The sequence below is a fragment of the Athene noctua genome, chromosome 1 (genome assembly GCF_965140245.1).
Source record: "Athene noctua chromosome 1, bAthNoc1.hap1.1, whole genome shotgun sequence".
In the NCBI taxonomy this organism is placed as follows: domain Eukaryota; kingdom Metazoa; phylum Chordata; class Aves; order Strigiformes; family Strigidae; genus Athene; species Athene noctua.
In genome coordinates, this window is record NC_134037.1 from 82,420,261 (window position 1) to 82,445,215 (window position 24,955).

Sequence of the window (24,955 nt, forward strand, 5' to 3'; positions counted from 1 at the left end):
TGCCCTCACTGCAGGGCACCAGCCAGCTGATGGGGTACAGTGCTGACCATGAGGTTTTCTTGTTCACATCACTGTGATACAAGAGGCAGAGGATCCTCCCTGGGGAGAACCCCTCACATAAGAGATTTTGTTCATCAGTGTGCATTGCCTAATGCCACTCCCCACACAGAAGCACAGCAAACAGGAGAGGTTTGCACAAAGAAAGCAGCATCACCAGACTGCTGTGCATCTCCAGCAATCTGGGTCATCGAGGGATGTGGGAAGCTGTCACCATTTAGCCTACTGGGAAGTACTAACCTAGAAGAAATGCAAGGTTTTCTCTGGTGCAGAATCAGAAGGAACAAAGACAACTATGAATCCTACAAAGCACACCAGACAGTCTGGTCCATCAGCTTCAAATTCTTATTTATGTTGCTTTTGCACCCTTGTAACTACTGATTTCCATAGCATGAGCTGGTTCTCACCATAGTGTGTACATATCATGAAGTATGCACAGAATCAAGTATATTCACTGACTAGTTCTTCTTTATGCTTCTGCTATCATCCTGTAGAAATGGCTAATCCACTTTCAGGCCTCCTGTTCATTCCTCGAGCTTCATCATTTCCCAGTACACACCATGTGGGAAACCAGAATTCCATAAAACCCACCTTGCCAGAAAAACCCAACCATTATCAATCTGATGTCAGTTTCCTTCTTATAATTGCTTTGATACCCACAAAGATAAATGAAATGGCAATATTTGTGAAATATCCAATCTACTGCATGCATATTTAAAACTGAATCTGTCAGCACCTTATCCCAGCTGCAGAGCGATTAGTCAGAATCTCCCCCCTCAACTTTCCCCTCCTAAGTCTCTTGCTGGGCTCTTGCCTCTGAGTTGATTCCACTTTTAATTTTATGTTTTCATCAATAGCAGAGAAGTAAAACAGCTGAAGGGGACAGATAAGGGACTTAGCCCACTACAACCACCATCCAACTCCAAATTGGATTGACTGGCTGAGTGCCCCCAAATCCTCCATGGATATGCAATTTAATAGAAAGAAAAAATTCCACATACAAAGAAAAATAGGCAAAAAGTTAATAAGGACACTTTATGAAACATAATAGTTTCAACAATGTGTATATGATTATAGCCTTAATTCAGATGAAATGTAACATACATGCTGTTATGTTACCCAAGGAAAAAAGAACCCCAGTTGATTACTTAATTTGTTCTTTTACTAGATGACGTAATTTTTAGCAAGCTGTTACCCAAGGAAGAACACAAAAAAAAGGCCATATCACATCAGCTTAGCGATGAACCTGGTCCACCTTGTATTTGACAGCAGCTAGTTATGGATACTGAGGGAAGACTACAAAATAGGAGTGCAACAGAACAAAAGGCGAAAAAAATGCGAAGGAGAATTTGAGGAAGAGGAAAAACGGGTTAAGGCAGGTGGAGGAACTAAAATAATTCCCTTAGTTTTGTAGACAGCTGCATATGTACCATATCAGTGCACGCAAGGCTTTACTCCCATGGATGAGTACACATGGATTTCTAGCGAGGCAGCTGCAAGCAGAAGCGGTGCTTGCAGGGGGCAGAGCTCTTGGCTGTGCATGAGTGCTCCCTCACCTGATGGCAGCGATGGGGATCAGCTTTCTTGCCTGCAGAGGCAGAGCAGCAGGGATGTGGCCAACCATTTGCTTTTTTTTTTTTTTTTTTTTTTTTTTTTTAACTTGAGATATTCCCCCTAAGATTCAACCAGTTTTACCTGGAAGCAGAAATCATGTATCTTCAGAGCATGTGTTGGCATTTTCTGTAATTGTTCAGTTAATGTAAAGATTAAAACAGTCCTACAAAACTCTGTTGTCCCAATCCAGGGAGATCTCTGCCCTACTAGTATGCTGTGCTGTCCTCATGTTTCCCTCTCACCAGCCTTCTATTGAATTAATCCATTTGGCTTCACAACTTGCCTTCCCTTGATCTCCTAATAGGATGGTGACCCCCTGATCCCTTTCCAGGAGCTCTGCCTGCAACCTAACCTTTCCAGACTCCAAACTTCCATTTGCTCCTCATTTGTCTCCTGCCATGCCACCAATGTCATCAGTTCCTTTCTACATCTCGAGCTTTCCATTTTCTTTCATTGTTTTTCTGCTAGGAAAACTCTGTTTAGCCTGTTCACTGCCACCACAGTAGTTGCTGAGTAACGAAAAATCAGTGGAACATTACAACATTTGCAGCGACTGCTTTAGCAGCACCACAAATGTTTTGCACGAGGAGAGTGCAGTGATTTCTATTTGCTCCTAATAATTGGAACAGCTCCAATTTCAATGCTGCTGGGTTGGGGGGTTTGTCTGCTTTGGTAAAACTGAGCCTCCCTTCGTGATGTGCGCACAGCACAGATCTGCAAGCAAGAGGTGGAGGGTGGGATCCATTTCACCCTGAGAGCATGGCACATCCCGCCATGGGGACCAGCCGCCTGCCGCCCCCCTTGTGCCGCTCCAGGCAGCTGGCGAGGTCAGACCTTCAGGTGGCTCAAGCTGGATGAGGGAAATGCTGTCTCCAGAGGACTTTGCCTGCTAAAGTGACAGCAGCACCTTTGGCTAGGAGCTGGAGAGGTGCTGTAGGCACAAACACAGGAGGAGAAGGGGGCATCATTCTTTTAGCAAAATGCCTGTCTGTACAACAGATCCCCACTCTTCTCACTATCCCGCCTGCTTCTGGGCATTGGGTTATTTCTGGCCTTGCTGACAGCAGTTTCTGCTCGTACGATGACTGTGGGTAGCAATGCTAGCTCTGACATTGAGACTTAATTGACCCTCATCCCTCAAGGACACGGAGCAGAACAAAGAAAGGCTATGCTATAAATACACTGAAGTAGGCCACGCACCCTTGTCTGGAGAGCCCTTCATCTCTCATGTCATCATCTTGCTCAGGGGTTCAATGAAACTGTGGGTTCTCCATGGGTACTGTCACAGGCATGTGGCCAGGAGCAGCTGCATGGCTATACAGCCTTCCTCAACCCATGGAGCTGGTCCAGCCCCAGCCCCACTGAGGTCTCTGGTCCCTGCTATTACCTCTTGTGTGTGCTGAAGGACATTCCCCTGGTCCTCCCTGTCTTCTCAGGAATTGTTACAAATGCTGATTGGCTCACTTCGTGGCTTGTTGGGTAGGACAATGTGTTCAATTATTTCTTCAGCAGAAGCCATAATTATATTTCAATCTAAGGTGCAACTGCCACGGATGCACATCTGCTCAGGCAAAAGACATTCTAAGCTAAAACTCAGGTGATGCACAGGTTGGACCCACATGTGGTGGCATCATTGTTGAAGTCATTATTTCAGACAACAGAGGTCTCAAAATAGTAGTAGAATTTTTTTTTCATGCATGTAAACATGTTCTATGTGAGTATATGTACATAAGATCTACCTGTTCACCAGCTCTGAGTAATTTCAGCCTGCTTTTATATAGTTCCACCACAACCCAAAGAAGGTGAATGGGAATCAGGGGTGAATGAAGTCTGCAGGAATTCTGGAAGAGGCTGCTGAGGTGACCCCAGTGAGACCAGAAGGGCGCTCATTTTTCACTTGCTTCTTCCTCTTTAGTATTTAAAATTTCAAATATTTTTACTGTGCCATTTGTCAGTCCACTACTAATAATTACAGTGATAATCACAAGATCACTAGTGATAATGACTAAAGTGTAGTTTTGTGATGTTCTAAGACACTCAGTGGAACAGTATTATAAGAAATTCAAACTATTTTTCCCCGTGCATTTTTTTTTTGTTATTTTACATCTCTGTTTAAAAAATAAAGATAGTATGCCTTGCATCTGGAATATAAAAAAGCAGCACCTACACGTTCCAGCAATACAAATACAGCATGACAAACTATACACATATATATACACGCACCTTCCCTCAGCCTGAACAGCTGTTAATAAATATGTATTTTACATTTAGCCAGTAATGGCTGTTCAACGATCCTTTCCAGATGCTCAGGGACAAGTTAAACATCATTTTGATTACAGGGTAATGCATTCCCCATATTAAGAGCCAGCAAAAGGAGCTCCTTTGGTAGCAAAAGAGACAGCCAGTGGTGATTAAAACAGGCAAGCATCCTGAGGAAGTGTTTGAAGCAAACTGCAGACCCTGATCAAAGCACAGGTAATGTAAGCAACACAAGGCAAGTAGGAATAAATCCTGTCTTTTATTAGACCAGCACACACTATTGGAGAAAATGGGCAACTTTTGATACAAAGGCCTTTCTTCAGGTCTATTGTTTGGTCTAATAAAAAGTGTTGTGTCTCCCTACCTGTGTTGCTTCTCTTGCATTCACAGACCACTGCTGAGCCAATACTCCTGCTGATATGTCAGAGGTAAGTCTCGCTGACAGACATGATTGATGCCACACTGTCTTAACAGTTTAGGGGAATAATCTCAGATCTTACTTATTCCAGTACAGAAATGCAACTCCCAAGGAGAGTTTATTTGAATTATTGAAAAAGACCTCTCTTAGAGGAAGAAGAAACAAGCAGTTGAAAGACATGTTTGTCAAAACCAACACTTCTATTACGATGTGGCAAAATCTGTTTTCTAACATGGTGAATGTTATCATAGAGCAAAGTTGTCTGTCACAATCTCTCTCTGGCTTTGTGCAACTTTATTCCAGTGACTTCAGGTATTTGTTTCTTAATCTGTGGCTACGCACCCCTCTTTCCTACCTGACTGGTTGCCTGCCAAATTGAGACCTTCTGCCACTTTCTCCCAAGATCTGCGAGACTGACAAGAAGCACATCTGTGAGCAAGCAGAGAGCTGAGAAGAGCCCTCTCCAGCTCACATTTGCAAAGGGTTCACTGCTTCTTGGCTCCTTCTCAGCTCTCAGCAACAGCTTCTTCCACCTCGAGAACTTGTGACTTCTGTGGGGAATGAGGCTGAGCTGACAATAAGAGCCTGAGCCACATGTGGTACTGCAGAGAGAAATCAGTGGGACAGGGAGGGAGAAGAGAAAGGTGATTAACCAGCATGAGAATTTCTGCAAAGGCAGCATTTAACAGAGTGATGGGCAACAACCTGGAGAAGAAAGAGTCTCAAGTTCATGTTTGGGCTATGTGAGGACATAAAACACACTTTGGGATTGGAACTGATTTATCCTGAACAACAGTTGGGTGCCTTGGAGAATTGTGGGATGGGACTTGAACTGGGTGGAGGCAAGTACAAGTTCTGTGAGGGGAGTGTGGCTCTTCTGCGAGAAGCTTGTTTAAAACTGCCTCCCCTTCACTGGGGTGTGCATAAGGTTCCCTAAGGGAAGGAGTAAAACAAGGACAAGAGGGGCAAAACATTAAGCCAAGTCTTTATTTTTTGTGATACTAAAGCGAATCCTTTAGTGAAGCATTTTGATTGAAGGTAATGCTGACACATGCTCCAGTTGTAGGTCTGTCAGTTTGCTTCCAAACCGTCTGTGATTAGAGGAACATTTCCATCAGCCTGCTCCACTGACAAACAGGCAGGCAAGCAGGAGTGAGACAGAGTGGCTGACTAATTTCCAAATGTCAAGGCTTGCCTTTAACTCTCTCTCTCTGCTGCCAGTTTTACAGAGGCAGGCTGCCCATTTGTGACAGCAGTGCCTTCGGCAAGAGGACTGTTACTGCTCTTGGGACACTAGCTACCAATGCTGTACCCTGCTCCTGAAGTCTCGTCACACAGTAATCCCTGAGGAACACGTCTTCATCTGTTTCTTCAAGGACTGACTTTTTTCCCAACCTGTGTAATGTGTGAGAAGCTGCTGTGAATCCTGTACAAATGTCACTTGCACTTTCCTTTCAATGAAGAGCTGAACTCTTGTTACAGATCCTGGCTTTGTATTGGCATGTACCATTTATTCCTCTTACAGATCGATACAGTCCATTGTGTAGAAGACTTTCTAGAGAGCACATACATAGTTTAACAATAACATATCACCAAATGTATTCCTTCTCAGAGACAGAAAAAGAGACAGTATTTCCTAGAATAAACACATCTATCTATCCAGTCCTTCCATATTCGTGCAGACAAAGACGTGGGGAAGAGGTGAAATGGTAACCTTTCCCTGAAAGCCACTCAAAGGTCCTTGCCTGACTAGAACAAGGCACTGAGGTCTTTGCTGGGAATGTTGCATAGCTGTGCCACATTAGACCTAGGCACATGGCATGTAAACCCCCAACAGCTCTTCATGAAAGAATTGACTCTTTAGCAGTCAAAAATCAAATCTTGAGGTATATTCAGAAGTAAACAAGGAACTCCTGCAACTGTTGAGAAATGGAGTGTCAGAAGTGTCCATCAGTTACTGCCCAAGGGATGCTCACACTGCAAACCATCCGTTTTGACAGCTGTGTTCTGCTAAGGCTGTAACTTCTCTGAAAACTCTCAGGGGTGATGCAAAATGAGGTAACCTCATCTGTAAGTCACATATATATGGGTGGACATAGAAAAGTTACATGCAATGGTCCAGAGATGCAAATGGAAAAATAAGAGCTCTTCACTATGTACGTTAACAGAAATTTGAGAAGAAATGGGAGAATTGGAGCCCCCTCTCCCCCGCAGGGATTTCAGCACCACTGTTTTTGTTTTTTCCTTTTCCTCTTCTTTTGGCTTCTCCTTTCTGTCTTGCTGACCATATTAATAACTGTTTTAAGGGTGCCATTTTTCTCAGCACTGTTTCCAGCAAACTTTTCTTTCCCTTTGCCACATGCTTCTTTTTATTTCTTTCTTTACTGTCTCACTGGTTACACACCTCACCCTACTGCTGGGGCGATATCTCCCAGATGCACACTTCAAATTTGCTTATTGCTCTCCATTATCTTTGCTCCAGACAAAGCCCCAGTGATCTTTGAACTCAGGTCCTTATTCCCTGCAGAGGTCTTCACCTCACAAGAAGCTCTTCTCTCTTTACCTTTTTCTTATTTTACTGCTGCTTTTTCAATGTCATTATCTCTTTTTCCACCACCAACACAACCACCTCAAAGCTGCCCCTATGTTTCTTGTCTTCCAACCTCTCCTGAGACTCTCCTCATTGAATTTCCCATAAGGATCCCTGTGAAGATCACAAGACCCATAGAAAACCCTGCCAAAGTGATGAAATATGCATTGGCTCTACCTGCACTGATAGCAGTAGCCCTTTCAAGCCTCCTGTGTCAATCATGAACTCTGCTGTTCACACGGTATCCTGCAAAGACGATAAACTAAGCATGGATTCCTGCAGAGAAAATAAAAGCCAGAAGGGCTCTCCTGGTGCTTCACATTACACTGAAGCTTCAAAAAGGTATGAATAAATATATTCAACCTCTGCAAGATGAGGAAGCACAGCAAAATGTTGCAGAATGACTCATTTAAAGGAGTTTCAGACATGTGGAGGAAATACACAGTCCTGGGTTAAGATGCAAGGGTGATACACAGCAGAGTGGTATAAAGCTTAGGAAACTTCATAGGAAAAAAAGGAGATTGGGACGAATTAGAGCCTGGAAATTCAAAGCTAAATTAACCCAACTGTTGCATATATAGGCGATCAGGAACAAGTTGACTTAGAAAAGCTTAAATCTGTCTCAGCACCTTGCTGCCCCAGGCTCTTTGACATGCTAAACCCTCTGTATCCTTATCAGTTCTTTGTCCCATATTGCCGTTATCCTAAACTAGGTCTAGCACAATTTAAGTTGCAGAGGACACGTAAGGGAATATCTTTGCACACAGAGCTGCAGTATTTTTGAAAATCATAAAAGCTTAAAGTAGTTAGCAATTTCCCAACTACTGACATCAATAAATTATATGAGAAAAGCAGGCTGGAAATGAACTGAATCTTTGGATGAAGTATGAGAAGAAAAAGAGGGCAGGCACTGCTTCTCTCTTATCAGATCAAGGACATGAGAAAAGTCTGTGATCTTCTCGTAGTCCTTTGGGCAGGTTCCTGGGTACAGCCACGGCTCGCTGTGGGTCAAGGGTGTTATAAAGACTTGAGCTCTTCCTCTTTCCGAGGCAGCCTGAACAAGCAGCACCTCCAGCCAGATCATGGATGTGTCCCTCTTCCACTGACTAGTTGACCCGGGACTTCAAAACCCATGATGCCACCACTGGCACTCATGTATACAATTCATTTTGTATGCATACATAACAAATTCTGCAGATTAAGCTTTTTCTCAAAACCAGTGGAGTCCGCTTCAACTGTCTTAAAATGTAGCTTGTTTTCTCTAATGGTCCATTGCAACAGTCAGCTTTGACTTGAATTTTTCACTGTTTTTATATAACTATTTGCTTCTACACCAGAGAACAGATGATGCCAGCTAAACACAAATTTATGCCAGTATGACTTTAATGACTTCAGTGGAGTTGAATTAAGTGATGTGTTTAGCCTCGCTTGGCAGTGTTCCTTTCCTTCTGTTATTGATAAATTAACCAGTTGTTTTAAATTAACCATGGGTTTTTAGAAAACTGACAAGGTCTAATTTCTTCTTACAGCTGTGGGCTCCCTACCTGATGAGCATAAACCAAGACTTACTAATACCACTATTTTTAGTCATCTTTTAAGCTGCATTGTTCTTGTTTATATTTCACTTGAGCATTTAAATTTTTATTTATGCATTATTTTATTTTTTGCCTAAAAAGCAGTAGAAATGAAGCAATGCACGATGATAGAGAAAAAATTACCATATGAGCAATGTTTAAAAGTATGTAGTTGTACAATGCTGTAAATTGGGAGGAGAGGAAGAGCCAGAGGGGAATAAGGCTTTTTTCAGGCTAGGCTGCGTCTGTGATCGGAGAGGACAAAATTAAGACAGTAGGGCATTGCCAGGCTGCACTTCCACTGCCATCTGAAAAGTGCCCAAGGGGAGTTACGCTTTGCTAGCTGAAGCTATTTCCCTTCCCATCTGCTCAAGTTGATTTAGAGAAGTGCATTATGCAACCTAACTGCTCTGCTGTAGTCCTGCTATGTTGAGGCTCAAATGGATGTGGCAGTACACTTAGCAGTTCTAGGAAAAGTTTTGAGGAAAAGGAGTGATTATATCAAACCAGGCCTTTCAGTCTGCAATGGTAAAGGTATTGCTATATGGCTATTTAAAAAGAAAATAAAAATTAAAAAAACCCAAAACAACCTGAGGAAAGATGAGTATTATAACAGAAAGGCTGAAGTACACTCAATCATATCAGCAAGAAGTAATAGCATGAAAACCAATCAGGACGAGGCTAAAGACACATTACCTGCACAGCTTGGGCATTTGGCAGTGAAACAGTGATGTTATCGTACACCAACAATCCAGGGCAGGGCCACTTGAAGTCCTTCAGATCGTCTCATATCACTGCCAGCATGGGAAGCAGCATTTGTAAATCACACATTAAGTGCTTGCCCTCAGCTAAAAGAAATTAAAGATTTCAGTAGCTATTTGTGAAATGTGATAAAACACCCTATTAATATTTAGTTTAATGAAATCCTTCTTCAAATTCCCTACATTTTCTCTTTGATGATGTCCTTTACACAGGCTAGTATTACAAATGACACCATCTTTCTTGATCCTTGTTTATGTGACGATTACGCACCTCCCAGCTCTTTTGGATAAATCAGTGCTGCTCTAAGGACGTAGCTTCCCTAGGGAAAAGGGTGACAGCAAGTTCGTTCATCAGCTCTTTTCTGAAACACTGAATATTCAGACACCACAGACATCCGGTTGCTTTTTAAGAGCAGAGAGAAGTGGTTGGTCACAATGATCTGTGGTGACTGATCACTTCCAGCTCAATCTACCCTTGTTTCTTCCAGAGGTGAATAAGAAACCACAAACACCATCACTGCACTGATTCAGGAGGGCTATATGAACCTATCTCAGGCTGTTATGTCACAGGTTTGTGCTAGTCCCAGAAAGCCCATTTTCGCCAAGAACAGTCCAAGTTGTAGTTCAGGAAGGTGTGGATGTACAGGATGAAAAGCTGAAGAGGCCACACCTCCCTTGACAATACAGTTTCATCTGGTGCTTCAAAAACCCCCCATATGCATTGAGTTGGCTCTATGCTGTGCTGTATTTATAGATTACAAACAGCTGTAAGAGTCATTGCTGCTGGTGGAATGCATTTGACAACCAAGCTCCTGCCTCCATTAAAAACAGACTCATCTTTGAGGTTGAGGATCACTTACTGAATCAGCAGGACATGCACAGGCCTTCGATATGGAGCTTATTTCAGTCCTAGGACCTAACTCAATTTCCTCTGCAGCTGAAGTCAGTGGACACTGTCACTGACTTCCTTAAGATTTGGATCAGGCTTGATGAGGCTTGTCTTATGAATGCCAGAGGTCTCTAGAGCATATTAAGAAGTATCTTCCTATGAAAATCTTGGAAATTATCTTAAATTGCATGCTTCTTTCAGTTTTAACTAGTTGGGGCTTTCCTGATATTTCATTAAATGATGAGAATTAGAAGTAATTAATTTTCAGAATCAAGTCTTGAGCAGAGACAGCAGAAGTATTCAAGTTCTGAAGTGACAAAAAAATCATGGCATTTTAAAATTATTACTTGTTTATCTTCTGATTTATGACAGTTCACCAAAGTGATATAAAATATCAGAGCAAAGAATGACTCAACAACAATAAAGTTGGTACGTATAAATGGGATAATCAAAAGAGTGAGTGCCACAGGACGCAAGTAACCTATTTTCAGAGCACTGACAGAATTATGTTGATTCTATTCTAAAAATTTTCATAATTATTGAAACATAAAAGCTGGTTCTTGTTATTTTTTGCTTACAGTAGAAAATTGACAAGAATTGTGAGATACCCTGAAGTTATTTCAGGTTACTGATATTCCAAAAGTTCTGAAAACTCATGATTAATTAAAAAGCAATTGTACTGCAAAAAGTGACCATGTAAAAATGCTAAGTTGAACTCAAAGCATGTATTCCTTGCACTCCAAATCTTATTTCTCACACTGTAGGGGCTTTGTGGCCTTGTATCCATCCTGAAACAATGAACCTGTACAATGTCACGTTATAAAAAATTCATTTTCATAGTAAATGTTGGACTTGTTAGTAATCGTATTTCTGATGGTTCCTGTTCAGGCAGTCTCTGTAGGCTTCCATCTTCCTTGGCCAATTTAGCAAAGAAAGACAAAAAATTCTTTTTCATTTGCCCAGGCAGAATGATTCTTATTTTTCCAGACTTGCCAAAAATACTTCAGAAATCCCTGTTCTTTCCTTCTAACTCATTTGTATACCTGTTTGTTCCTGTTAGCGACTGATAACAGCTGTAGTGATCGGCTTGATCTGATCTTTCCAGCACAGATGTTTGGTTTTCGCAGCTTCCCCTCTTTGTGGGTATTTGTTATCGCATTTCCCCCTGCAGGGCTTTTAGCCTTTTGTTTGGTTTTACTTAGGTTTTTTTGTTTCCTTTTGCAACCTTAACAGATACTGCAGATTGCTTTTTGGTTTAGGTCTGTGCCACGCTCCAGACGGCAACAAGTTGCAAAATGGCAAAGAAATGGCTGGATTATTGTATGGTTTGATTCCGCCCATATGTGTCTCCAATGATACAACAGGTGCCTAAGGTATGTATGGGAATCGTTGCACTCCAGCACAATGGAGTGCCTACCTGGCAGCGATGGCTGTTGGCATTACAGCTCTTCTCCAGCGGCTGAGGGAAGGCTGCCAAGGAAGAATGGCTCTGAAAAAAGCTGGAGGGACTTCAGAGAGGGAAGATGAACTGGGCCCCTGTGCTCTGGCTGTGTTTCTCTTGGTCTACGCATCTGTCTGGGACAATGACGTCTGGCTGCAATAACCTGAGAAGGGTGTTTTTGTTGTGAAGCACATAAGAGCTCAGCACAGCTACAGTTCTTGGGTAGGAGTCAGAGACACTACCACTCAGTTTTCAGGACCCGGGAGAGGCATTTCTAATAGAAAAGGAGGGAAAGAAAATGGGTAAATTAGTTTTGCCTTATTTGAAATGTGAACTTCTTTGATAGTATTTCTCTGACAGGTGCATGTCAGGTAAAAATCTGGCATCGTAAGTACTTACACAAGAAGTTATTTTCAAGCATTACGTTTGCTGCATGAAATAGATTTTATTTTTAAATCCTAACAGAATTTTAAAGTTATTCCTTTGGCTATACCATTATAAAAGTTGACTGCCTGTACTAAATAAGGCTCAGTCTTGTTGCTGTTCAGGTGCCACATACTAAAATGCTGCAAGAAACAATGATCATAGTTCAGCTAGCAGAACATCTGCCTCTGAGTGAGTAATTACCGAGTGCCCCTGCACTGAATTTAGGAGTCACCAGGCTGCTGAATGTGCCGTTCTTGTATGAAATATGAAACAAAAATTCTAATCACTTGTTGGCCATTAAATAACTGATGACAGCTTTCATCAGAGACTCACAATAGCTTTGCTCCTCTAATTGTGCCAGGTAATTACATTCTCTCTACCTAAATGAACTTTCAATTACGGAGAGTACTTTTCTCCTCTAAACTGTTTAGAAATAATGTTACACGCTGTTAAATTATTGCCCTTGTCCCACCTCAGAGGTGGCTCAATTTCAGCACAAGACAAAAAGATCCAGGTCCATGCAAGGATGCTCCACACAAGCTTTGGCCCAGCCTCAGTTCAGCCTCCAGATGCTGCATTCTCAGGCATCACTGTAGCCTTATACATCCTATGCAACCCCAGCTGCTGCAGCGCAGAGGCCCCACTGAAATCTGCTCATCGCTCTCGCCTTCTGAGAGCTTGTACAGGAGCACAGGCAGTTTGCAGCACCCGGTAGTACTCGAGCACAGGCAGAGAACAGTATGGGATAATAACATTAGGCCCAGCTGAACTGAAGGGTATGAATTGGTTTTATTATGGCCTCAGTTTTGCATTTGATTATGCAGCAATTCAGTTCAGGCACGAATCTGTCTACTTGCATTGTAGGATAACAAGGTCATTTTTCAAGAACATAGGTACATCTGAGTATAAAATTATGCCCCCCTCCCCAGCAAGCATTATAGCCATTCACCCCCAGCAAGCATTATAGCCATTCACCGCTGAAGAGAAGTGTTTATCTCCTGAGCAGCATAATCTACATCTATCTTGTGGAAATATGTTATCTAACAGATTTCCACATTCAGCCTAGAAAGAAGTCTCATATATACATTTACTAAGGGAGAATGCAGAAGACAGAAGTAAGAAATATGATCTCTTTATTAACATGAGTTGGACATAATAGTATATAGAAATTTCCATGTCTGCTTACAACTGACCATTTTTCAGAGAAATAATTATTTTTTAAAAATGATTGACTACTACTCCTCATTCAAAAACGCTTCAAGGCAGGTATCAAAACTGCTAGAGAATCTGCAGTATTCTGCACTCTGCAAGCACAAATCCTTCTTCTGCACACCCGCAGCCATCCCTGTTCAGCAGCGCTTACTTTCTGCTGTGCAGTTTTGCCTGCAGATTTAGAACTCCCATCACTTTTACCTCAGACGACCTTGGCCCAGCTTAGACAGCATCCTCCAGATTTGACCCCGATGCAGATCTCACTAAAGGAAAGGGTCTGCTCAGTGACAGTAGGATAATAAGACAAATACCCTTAAAGCCTGTAGCTCTGATCCCCCGGCTATCTGCTTTCAGTAATCAGATTCTGGAAAGCTGTTACTGTACGTCAAGTTGGTACTGTTAAGAGTAAGAAGCGCAGTGTTGTAAGGCTAACAAACTGAACTCACGGCAGAGCAGCAGTAATAAATGCCCCCTCAAGCTGTCTTTTTGAAGAGGCAAATGCCTATCAGAACTATACTGAATTCATAGGAAAGAGGGGGAAAAAATATCAAAAGGCACTTTGAAGTCCTTTTCTTTTATGTTTTTGACACAGTAAAAGGAGATGAAGGGGAGGTTCAGAGCCATTAAGAGATGTAGGCATGAGGCTAGTTTATTACATAACTGTCTCACAAAATTCTGCTCGTTTTTTTCATGGCTATGAATTTTCACATAATACTGAAATTATTAATTCCTACAACCTACTGTTGTTTCTAATTTCATTTTGAGGGATTTGCTTTTACCAGCTGATACGAAATACTAAAATGTCTTGCTTTCTTATTTACAACAGAAATCCTGGAAACAAGGACACAATGCAGGAACATGAATTTGGTGTGGTCTAAGTGACAACTCCTTTTTCTGCTAGAGTTCACATCAGGGGAAGAATCTATGAAATTGGAGAGGCAGAAAAAAAAGACTGATGCCACTACTTCTAATTTAATAAAGTGAGAGGACAGTGAAGAGATTTTAAAACCAATGTTGCAGAGCACTGAGTGATGTACTGTGGAGATTTACAGTTTGATCTGTAAACAGGTTAACAGGTTAAACAGAGATTAACAAGAAGCCAGATTTTGGCATTATCGGGAAAACAAACAGTTGGCTACCTTAACTGTAAGTTCAGTCAACTTCACTATCAGATCAAGTCCTTATTTCTCCTGAGCATGATCCTTCCTATAATCCTTCCTATAAACCAGAATTTCTGATATAAAGGTACAAACTTTGAATCTTTTTTCTCCCCTTCACAACACAAACCAGCAGCACTCAGTAACACCGTAATGTAAAAAAAACGTTCAGGGGAATGAGGCCCCTTGACACTGCAGAAATGTAACTGCCTATTTGCCACACGCACACACACTCCAGATTTCCAGACTGCTTCTCACTGCTTTATGCTGGGCATAAATTAGTTCAAAAATCCATACCATCCTCATTGTGAAAAGGAGAGAGGAAACAGAGTTCTGCTTTGAGTAGCTGCCCCTTGCAAACAAAAAGGGAAAAAAAAAATAACCCTACATGCACATTATTGCTGGCTGGACGATGCCTGCAGTGGAGGAACTGTTAGTCACACACACTTAAGAGATCTCTACAGACCAGTCCCCCTGTGTAACCTCTGAGAGCAAGTGGCACGCACAAGAGTTTATAACCACAAGAATACATTTCAAGAACTTCAAACTGAAGTCTGGATCCCGAAATCTCTGTATTTCTCTATTTCTAGCAGTTAGTTCTGAAACCTGCAGACAAAGGCAGAAGTGTCCTTCTTGGGTATCTATGTGGTAGCATACCTATAAAAAAGATAACAGCACACTATTGCTCCTGTTTAAGTAGCTTAAATAGGAGGGTCTCTGCTCTAGATCTAAGGATACCGCTCTGCTAGGCACCTAGCTGGAAGCCACTCTGGTATTCTGTGCATTAGAATATACTTGGGTTTTCACCTTTTAGACACAGACATAGAAATATTCCTGGGAAAAAAGTGTCAAAATTAGGACCTGACCATTTTATTTAAAACCACTTCTCTGATGAAGAATGATGCCTAAGAATTGAATAGTCTTTAGCTAAAAATCTAATTTGTGTTTGGATATGCCACTATATGGCATCATATATCAGGTGCCAATTATACCCAGCATCTTCTAAATTCTCCTTAACCAAAGAACTGAATTTCATGTCATTCCCAGAGCACCACAGAATAGCATGATTTCTGTTCCTCCCCATAAGTGATAAAAACCATAGATCTCATGAGAAATAGAGGATGTTGAGGCACTCTGACTACAGGAGCAAATAGAAGAGCAAAGCATGTGTCACTAATCATTAATTTGTCTTGCATATGCCCAGTTTGCGATATCTGGATCTTGACCCGTCCTTGACAAGCAATCCTGATTGCAAGTTAACCCAGTGAGAGACATCTTGCAAACACAAAAAGGACTTAAAAAGGCTGATGGCACTGACAGATGAGCTCTGGTGCATCTTGTCTGGCAAGTTTTAAGATAGCCCTGCTGCACAGCAGACAAAATGTGACATTAGCCACATCACTGCAAAATCTGGAGTCTTACTTTAAATCTCTAATGAAGGTGGCTTTGAGCAAAGGTGCTGCTCTGCACAGGGTTGCTTGAGGCAGAAGCACACATCCTTCTGTCATTCTGTTGGGTGGAAAATCATCCCTAGGAATCACAAACCAGGCGCTTAAAATCAGTAGATGTTTTTTAGCATGACCTATCTTTAACTTCCCGTGTCCGGGTTCCAGTGTGGATAACAATACCGCCTTCTATCACAGGGTTGTCACAAAGAAGAATTCATTAACATTTGTAGATGTCAGTTGTCAGAAGGGAAAGCATCACAGAAAAGGCTGTAGGAAACAGTCTTAATGTATCAATTCAAGACACGCTATAATGCATATCGATCACATTTGGAAAGAGGTATGTTAGTAAACGATTTACAAATGATAAATGGGCATTGTGTATCCTCCTAATGCATGAGAAAAGGAAATAACGTCACATATGAATATGTAAATTTAAAATATACCATAGTATATTTGCATAAGGAAATTGTATGGGACACCTCTCTTCTGGCACTTCCTAATTCTTTATGACATAAACTACATGTATTTCTAATGTGGGTTTTTTTAGGTAACGTCCTTAGCACAAGACACTTTAGATGAGAAACACATTTCTGTAGTTCAATTCTAGGAACCAACAAAGACAGCTGGCATAATTTATACAGCTAATGAAAGCTTACTCTGTAACCAAAAGACATAACTGCAAAAGACTCCAGCTTCCATTATCACCATGTTATAACTAGGTCAGACTAAATAAAGCAGTAGATTTAGGTTTTAAAGGATAGCTATTGATTTAATATGAATGAAGGCCAGATAAGGTTGCCAACTGTGAGAAGGGTCACTGACAAACCAAAAAGCATTTTTTAAATTTTTCAGATCACAAAGTTGATCAGTAAAACAGCATAAAGATTTTTGAAAAAGTAAAGATATGGCAACAAGGTGCCTAAAGGACCTGAGTGTGAAGAAAATGCCCTTAGAATCTAATGAGATTGGGCAAACTGAAAAAAATAATTGATAAACTGGTGTAGATAAGATATTCACAGGCTTTTCCAAATAGCTGTCATCTGGAAAAAAAAAAAAAAAAAAAAAGTGGGTGAGTTGAAAGGAAAACAAATAAATGTATTTGCTAATAAGCAGAAAGATAATACAGTGCCTACATCCTTAGCAAACCAAATCAATATTTTTGCTGACAGGCATCCTTGGCCTGGAAGGCTTAGGAGTTTTTGTTGATGCTTTTAATCTACAATAGGTATGGTTTTAAATGCCTTTAGTTTCATAAAAGCTATCAGTACTACTTTATTTTTCACAATCGACCTGGGCAGAAGTGGCATCATGACAAAGGGGGAAAAAAATACCTTCTTGATTCCAGTGTACAAAACATTAAAAAGCACACCAGGTCACCTGAAAAATCAATCCCTAAAGTAGCATGTAAACATGAATAAAGATCGGCAAAAGCTTCCTCCACTACAAGCAGTTTTAAAACAATTGTCACAGGGTCAGATGACATTCAAACCATGAAAAAGGTATGCAGGTCTGGGAACAAATCTGAAAATAACGTAGAGGCTTAACTCAAACCCCTGTGTCTGGTTATTTCTTGAAGAGAAAACGTCACAACGCAAGCAGGCTTGCGGCAATAGGCCTGCGCCTTTAAACAACCCGGGTTTGCAAGGGCAGCGCATTCCCAGAACTCCAATTTTATACCCTGCTTGAGTTTGGATTTTGAATGATCCAGAATTGCCGTAATTTATTGCAGAGACTCCAGAGATACAAACACGCCGAGGAAAACGAGGAAAAAATAAAAGGCGCAGAGCTGGCAGGCCGAGGCTGTATCCCTGCGATAGCAGGACTGCGGCCGCCGCGCCGGGTCAGGGCCTCCCGCGCCCAGGCCCCGTCCCGCAGCCGCCCCTTCCACCACGCTCCCACGGAATGGCGCGGGCGCTGCCGCACGCCAGAGCAGTAAAACCAGGGAGCTAAATCCCACACCTTTCGGATTGCGGCGTTTGATTCACAGAGCAGATACACCTAAATCTGGTTAGCTGCCAATCTTGGAAAGGCTGTTGATACGAAGCTGGGCTGTGGAGATGTGAAGGGAAACCCCTCGGTGGAAGGGGAGAGCGCTTTCACGTACCAGGTGACTGAAAGCCACCAGGGCCACAGGAGAGCTGCCTGCCCTCCGCCTGCGGCATTGCATCAGCTTCCACGGTGCTTTCACCGCGCTTCACCCCCATCCCCCACGGGATGATGCCGGCCCGAGCCCGGAGGCGCAGCCCCGTCCTCTCCGCGACCTTCCGCCCCTCCCAGCCCCGGGGCAGGCGGCTGCCGCGGGGGTGTTTCTGCGGAGCGCGGGCCCGCCGGGCCGAGCCGCCCCGGCTGAGGCGGGATGCCGGCCGGCCGCCAGCCGGGCCTTGCCCGAGGGGACGCCGCGCCGCGCCTCAGACAAAGCCGCCGTGGTGCGGCGCTGCGGCCGAGCCCGCCTCCGCCGCGTCCCGCAGCCCCGGGCACCTGCGGCCCGGCCCCTCCGCCGCCGCGGGTCCCCTCCCTGCCGCCCCGCCCCACCCCACCCGCCGGGCCTCCCCCCCCGGCTCCCCGGCCCGTAGGCGGGGCGGGCTCCGGGCGGCGCCTCCCGCAGCGGGGCCGAGGCAGCTCTTTCCGTCGGTCGCCGCTGCAGCATGAGCGGGCCGGGACTGCTGGGGCCCGGTGGCGGCGCGGGGCTGCCACCGCTGCCCAAGAGCCTGAGCGGGCTGCTGAACTCCTCCTCCTCCGGCGGCGGTGGCCAGGGCGGGCGCTGGCGGGACCTGGAGCGGCTCTACGCGCAGAAGTCCCGCATCCAGGACGAGCTGAGCGGCGGCGGCCGGGGCTCGCCGCGGCCGCCCAAGCCTCCCAACCTGGACGCGGCGCTGGCCCTGCTCCGCAAGGAGATGGTGAGCGGGGCGGGGCGGGCCTCGGCGGGGGCGGCGGACGTGGCGAGCGGCGGCGGGGGGCGCTGCCGCCGCCCGGCCGCCTCCCCGGGGCCGGAAGGGCGCACCGGGCCCGGGCCCGGCGGTGGAGCGGGCGGCACGGGGGGCGCGGGCCCGGGCCCAGGCCCGGCTCCGTGCAGCCGCTGCGGGGTGCGGGTACCGGGAAACGCAGCGGAGTCGGGACCCCCGGCTCCGCCGGGCTGCGGCCGCAGTGGCGGGGGCCGGCAGCCTGCGGGTTGGGAGCCGTTTAAGGAGCGCCTTGCTCCGCGGCATCCATTTGAACCTGACACCCATTTTAAAAGGCTGTCGGTTAAAAAAGAAAAAAAAAAAGCGTCAGCACTGATTCATGCAGTTCAAGTGAAGTGCGATTAAACATCGTTTTCTTCAGGACTTCGTTTTGATTCTGTAGCGCGGCGTTATTAGTGGAATTCCTCCGGGCGACCCGGCGCACCTTTGATTAAACGCTAATTTAAGGTGTAGGTGCTTTGCTGGTGCCAGCTGCAGTTGTAACGACTAATAACAACCTAAGAGTTGTGTGCTTAGTGTTCTGAAACGTATAAAATATGATATTGCTGAAAATCTGCCCATTTTTAAGGCCTTTTTTTTCTCATGGTAAGAAGGTGTTTGAGCACAAGGAACTCTGTTGAAGGCCTTTTTGTGGATTTAGAAGGACAACGTTGTGTCCTGAAATCTTAGTCTGCCACCGATGTTTCAACAGGTAGTTCAAGTAGTTTGAGATACGCATAATAATGTGTTTTAGAATCACCAGTTTGCACTGACGCATGGGAAGCGCAAGTGGCTATCGACTGCTGGGGCTTTTTTCTACAGTGCTGTAAGGGGAAGCAAGGATAGGATCTTAGTTGTCTTGCTCCTTTCCAAAAAAGCAAAGGTAACTCTTTATAAAAGTGCAGTTTATTTTCTCTAATGGAAAGTCAAATTAGATGCTTGCTAAAGTCATTTGACAACTAGACTTCCCCTTTGATACTCTGTTATCCTTGATGATAATTTGATAAAACATTTCTGAAGAAAAAAAATACGTTATCACCAAACACATCAAAGACTTTAAAGCAACAGTCTCCTCAGTTCTAAGTGTACTTTTTTGTGGCCTGTACGAGTAAGAGAGACTCTTACATACTAATAGGCTGCCTTTCATCAAGTAGATAATAACACTTTATTATTTATATTGAACACTTTCTTGCAGCAAAGGGAGCATTTCTATCGAGTAGCAAGTTTGCTTTAAATTTCCAGTAGTGAATGAGGAAGAAATATGCAGCATCTTTCTATGCATGAGCAAGCAAGGTGCTATGTATATAAGTTTTTAAAGATGAGAAAGTGATGGATTTAGATGCTTTGGAGGAGGAGGAATGAAAGGAGAGGTCACTTCAGAACTGTGATCCTGAAGAACAGTTGATTGTGTGGGACTGTGCATTATAGGTGCTATGATAAACTTATAGAGTTGAATGCATGTTGTCTGCGATTAAAAACTTAATGCTGCTGCTAGCAGGCTTGGACACCTCTTGAGGCTTTTGCTACCTCGGGGATCATACTTGAAAGCTGTGAAGAGCTAGAGGCTGCATTTTTCGCAGTAGACTTATTGTTCTTGTTTGATTGACACTAGTCTTAGCTGCAGAAAAATAAGGTGTTAAATGTAACTGGTGTTAAGGCCTGCTAAGTTAGTTCTGCTGAGCAATTTCTATCTTGGAGATTGCACTTGGCATAGAACTGATCTTCAGAGAAAGCGCTGAAGCACTTTACAGAGCTGAAATGTGAGAACTGCTGGTGGAGATGCTCCTGCTTTCCTCAGGAGACAAAGAACCAGTTGTCTGTCTCCAGGTTGAGTTTTCTGGCTCAACCCACTCCTAATCGCTCTTTGAACAGTTCTTCACCACAGTCTTGTCCTTCAGACGTTTAGCTCTGATGCAGGTCTGCCTGGTGGGTCTTATGTTCGCATGTCATAGCATTAAGTCTGGCTTCACAGCATCCTTTCTTAACCCGAGGCAAGCAGTTTGTTTAGGTGGGGCAAGCCAAACTTCATTGACTGCCGCCTCCAAAGATTGATCTTCAGACTTTATTCATGGGCAGGTAAACAGTCACTATCTTAACACTGAAGAAATGTCTGAAGAAATTACTTCAGCAGGGTTAGATGGAGGGGTCTGGATATGCTACAGATACCTCCCTTTTATTTTCCCACCTGTAGTCTTGGTTGGCTGGTTTTTGTTTTACAAATTTTTGCAGAAGGAGATTTGCACAAGTACTGGTTCCCTCTTACAGAATAGAGAGCAAGGAAGAGTAGTAGCGTATGCTTCCTGCAGAGTGAGTGCTTAAACAGCGGGAGAGAAAGTTGTTGTGTTTGTTACAGAGGAAAATGGAGATGGGTAAGAAAAGCAGCACAGATCCAAGGTGGTGGAAAGGCTTGTCTGTAACCTCCTGGCAGCTAGGGTAGCATCCCATGTCCTAAAGTCCTCATGTTCAGTCTGCACATGGCATCATGTCTCAGCTTCGTGACTTCACTAAGTAATTTGTGTTGGTCCTGAAAGACACAGTGTCCTGTTTGAGTTGGAATGGCATTGCAGTGTATGATGCTTTTTTTTTCCTCCTGCTTCCATCTGCAGAAAAAGTTGCTGGTAGGATAGTTCAGCAATGCCAAAGGAAGATCTTCATGCTAGCGTCTTGTGGTTTTCTTGTGTGCTGAGTGTAACTGTTCTTAGAGTTTAGACATGTAAGGAGAGGGGTTTTTTTGAGGTAAGAGTTCTCATTCTGGGTAAAATGTAGGCTGGCATTCAGCCTGCAGTAAAGGCTGCTAACGTTATTATTTATTTCCTTTGAACAGGACTTGTAGCAAAAAATTGTATTTGATGAAAGTGAGGCTCACTAGGAACAGCCTGTCAGCTTAACACTTATTTGAAAATTTAGGCAGAAATGGCTGCTCTTGAAGATGTTTAATTGGATAGTAGTTTTACTTTACTGCGAGACAAAATCTAGATTTAATTTGATCTGACTTGGATAGGTGACAATATCAAATGGACTTTCCATTTTGTTGCCAGAGAGGGAAACTGCTTTGAGTTAAATGACTAGCTTTATTTTGCTTTGCAGTGCAATACACTGGTTTTGTACCTGCATAAAGAGGCAGGCTACAAGGTAACCTTTTCTTAAAATGTTGCTCAACTAATGTTCTAGAAGTTTGGGGACCAAAATATTAGGCGCTTAACTATAAATCGAGCCTATGCTTGAGTAGCACATGAAAACATTATGAAGATTTGCAGGCTACAATGTATGTCCTTATCTCGCTTCTGCTTTAGTTTTGCTGCCTTCAAGTAGCATGCTGTATCATGCCAGACATACCTTGCCTTGTGAGAGATATAGGTATGTCAATACAGAAAAGAAAATTATAGTAGAAGATGCTTAGCCAGGAAGTGGAAAACCAGCCAGAGCTCCACTTCCAACTTTCAATCCAGGCCATTTTAAGCAAAAACAGAGAGCCTGTGATACTGTGTGAGAAGGATGGCTGAAAGACACACAGTGTTGCTGGAAAAATGTCTCTTGCATAATAAGAATACAGGGTTTATGAATTTATCTGTAGTGCTTCAGATGGGAGTGAACTGCTAACTGGAGGTTAAGCAAGGCATTGTAATACAACAAAATCTTGAACATTTTGATCATGTTCTGCTCTATTGCATCACGTTGTTCCTTGTTCTTTTGTTCAGTTTATCCCGTGGCGAGTCTGTCACCTTAGAAAATTAATTATACTTCCATATTTCATAACTGTTCAAGGTGGAAAGAAGCTTGATCCATTTGTTTAGCAACAAAAGATATATAGCGTTATACTGCCAGTAAAATCAAAGTTGTAATCCTGTTTGTTTGGGTTTTTTGTTTGTCTGAACTATTCTCCTCTCAGGTTGGCCTTCGGCAGCTAGATATGTCACTACTGTGTCAGCTGTACTCCCTGTATGAATCGATTCAAGAATACAAAGGTGCCTGCCAAGCTGACTCTAACGCAGACTGCACGTATGCTCTGGAAAATGGTTTTTTTGATGAAGAGGAGGAATACTTCTAGAAGCAGAAAGATTCACCTCCAGGCTGGAAGATTCACCTCCAGAACCTGACTGAGGTTCTTTTGTCCTTCTCCCTGTAACACACCTCAGCAAGAACGACTGGAATCTGTATGGATCCCTCTTCCTGAGGAGGAACACCCAGCTACCCCGAGTTGTGTTAAATTCACTTATTTTAACAGGCTGTCAGTACAAGTTACTCATGCAAATACCACTTGAGGAAAGTGCTGTACTCTTAACTTTTGAAGAGTCCTCAGACATGCTTGACAAGAGTTTTCAATTTAATTTGCAAGGTGGGTGTTTCAACTTACAAATGTTGGTAGCTTATAACTGGAATTTTAATTGTAGAAAACAGCAGTGACTTCCTGAGTTGTAATAACTTTGTAAGGGGGGAGGGAAGCCTCCACTGTGGTGTAAATAGCTATAGGTGATTTTTTTTTTTTGGTCAGTGGTATTGATACAGGCATCTGGATGCACACACATCCTCAGCTCTACTAAGCTAGTTCTGCTCTTACCAGCTGCGTCCAGTTTTGTACTGGGTGAATTGTTTACACAGTTTAAATTTTTTTTCTCCTTAAGCTAATTTTGACTCTTCCTTACTCCTAGCTTACAAGCTGTACATGTGATAGTGAATGTTATCAGCAGGTTTTTTTCTGTTGATCTAATTCACTTTCTTGGTACTGCCACTTGGCGTTAACTTTTATACTATTGTCTGGATTTCTTGCATCAACGTAGCTCTTTGACCTGCTAAACTCTGTTCTGAAATGGCTTGCTTAGCTTTTACTGTATTGCATAGTAAAAGCTCAGATTCAAACATAGTCTGTCTGCCACTATGTGGCTTGGAATAACATGAACTCTTGTGCAAGTGTTCTCGATCATATGAAGAATAAGGAAACCTCTCATATGACACAGTGGGACAAATTGCAATATTTTATACTGGGTGAACTTTGTTTCTGTAAGGTGGACTACAGCTCTTTTTAAAAATGCAAAAGTATTTTGAGCACATACTTTGCATATGTTAAAACTTTTTATACTAACTTGTCCTTTGAAGTATAACTTATTTTTGTTTTCAGAATTTACTAAAGCACTCGTTTAAGTTTTTATTATTTCATAGTGTGTACATGTAATGCTTAATCAGCTTGGAAAATAAGAGTCGCCAGCTATCTGAGTCTTCACCCTTCTCTATTCTAAAGTAAAATCAGCTCCCAACACAATTTAAATTTCTTTAATTCTAAAGATTGCTGTAAAGCACAGTGCCTGAATCTTGACACAAGCTAATAATTAAGGGCTTAAATCTCAAAGGGTTTTCGCGTGGTTCATGTCTGGCATGCATACAGTTTACAGAAAGAATTGGAGAACACATTCTGGGGTAGCTCCTCTCTTAATTCTTAGCAAAGGCTAGGATGTTGCAGTGACAAAAGCCAAGAGCCTTCCAGGGTGGAGTTTTTGTGCATTCCCTCTAAAACCGGCATATTTTAGTGGAATTTAAAGGCCATGAGTAAAGACTGTGCTGTAATTGTGTATGTGTATAAATTCTTAATCTAGTCCGTAGCAATGGTTGGATTTTTTTTAATGGTTATTCTGGTCTAAACACTCACCTAAAACTAAATTGAATGATAAGGCAAACACAGATAATCCAAATGGCTACATATATATTTTGAAAGTTGTGTGCATATGTATGTATGAGTATATATACACACATATGTACTGACAAATTTATGCTTTGACTTCAGAATGTATCAGCTTTGAATATAATTTGCTGTGCTTTTGGTATTTAGATGAGACTTTTTCTAGTCTGTTGAAGTACTGCTATTTTCTTGCTCTTTCCCAAAAAATAAAAAGCATGATGTTTAGCATAACTTTTTAATGTTGTGTGTATTTTAATTTACCTTTTCAGTGAGTCCAAACCCTCTGCCTTTCCCAAACTTTGCCTTAAAAAAACCTAGGACTAGTCATCACCCCTGGACTGAAGTAAACAATTTTAAAATTACAATGGAAAAGGTTCTACCTGCCTGTAATTGGAATAGGAATTTCCAACTTCTGTCTTAATTGTATTTTACTTTTTGAATTCAACAGAGAAAATCCTGTCTCTACCAGAATTAAAGATTCTGTTTTACAGATCCATAC

At 42.8% G+C, this 24,955-nt stretch overlaps 1 protein-coding gene across 1 annotated transcript; it reads left to right on the top strand.

Annotated features, from left to right (window-relative positions):
- Positions 1-18,387: 18,387 nt before the first annotated feature.
- FAM89A (family with sequence similarity 89 member A) lies at positions 18,388-24,687 on the top strand. Its single transcript, XM_074896716.1, has 2 exons — positions 18,388-18,743; positions 22,675-24,687. The coding sequence occupies exons 1-2, from the start codon at positions 18,492-18,494 to the stop codon at positions 22,831-22,833; spliced, it is 411 nt and encodes a 136-aa protein (XP_074752817.1). The 5' UTR covers positions 18,388-18,491; the 3' UTR covers positions 22,834-24,687.
- The last annotated feature ends 268 nt before the right edge of the window (positions 24,688-24,955 follow it).

Excerpts from the sequence above, each read along its gene's own strand:
- FAM89A (XM_074896716.1), top strand. The coding sequence starts at position 18,492 with ATGAGCGGGCCGGGACTGCTGGGGCCCGGTGGCGGCGCGGGGCTGCCA. Across the intron at positions 18,744-22,674 it reads CCCTGCTCCGCAAGGAGATG|GTTGGCCTTCGGCAGCTAGA; the intron begins GTGAGCGGGGCG and ends TTCTCCTCTCAG.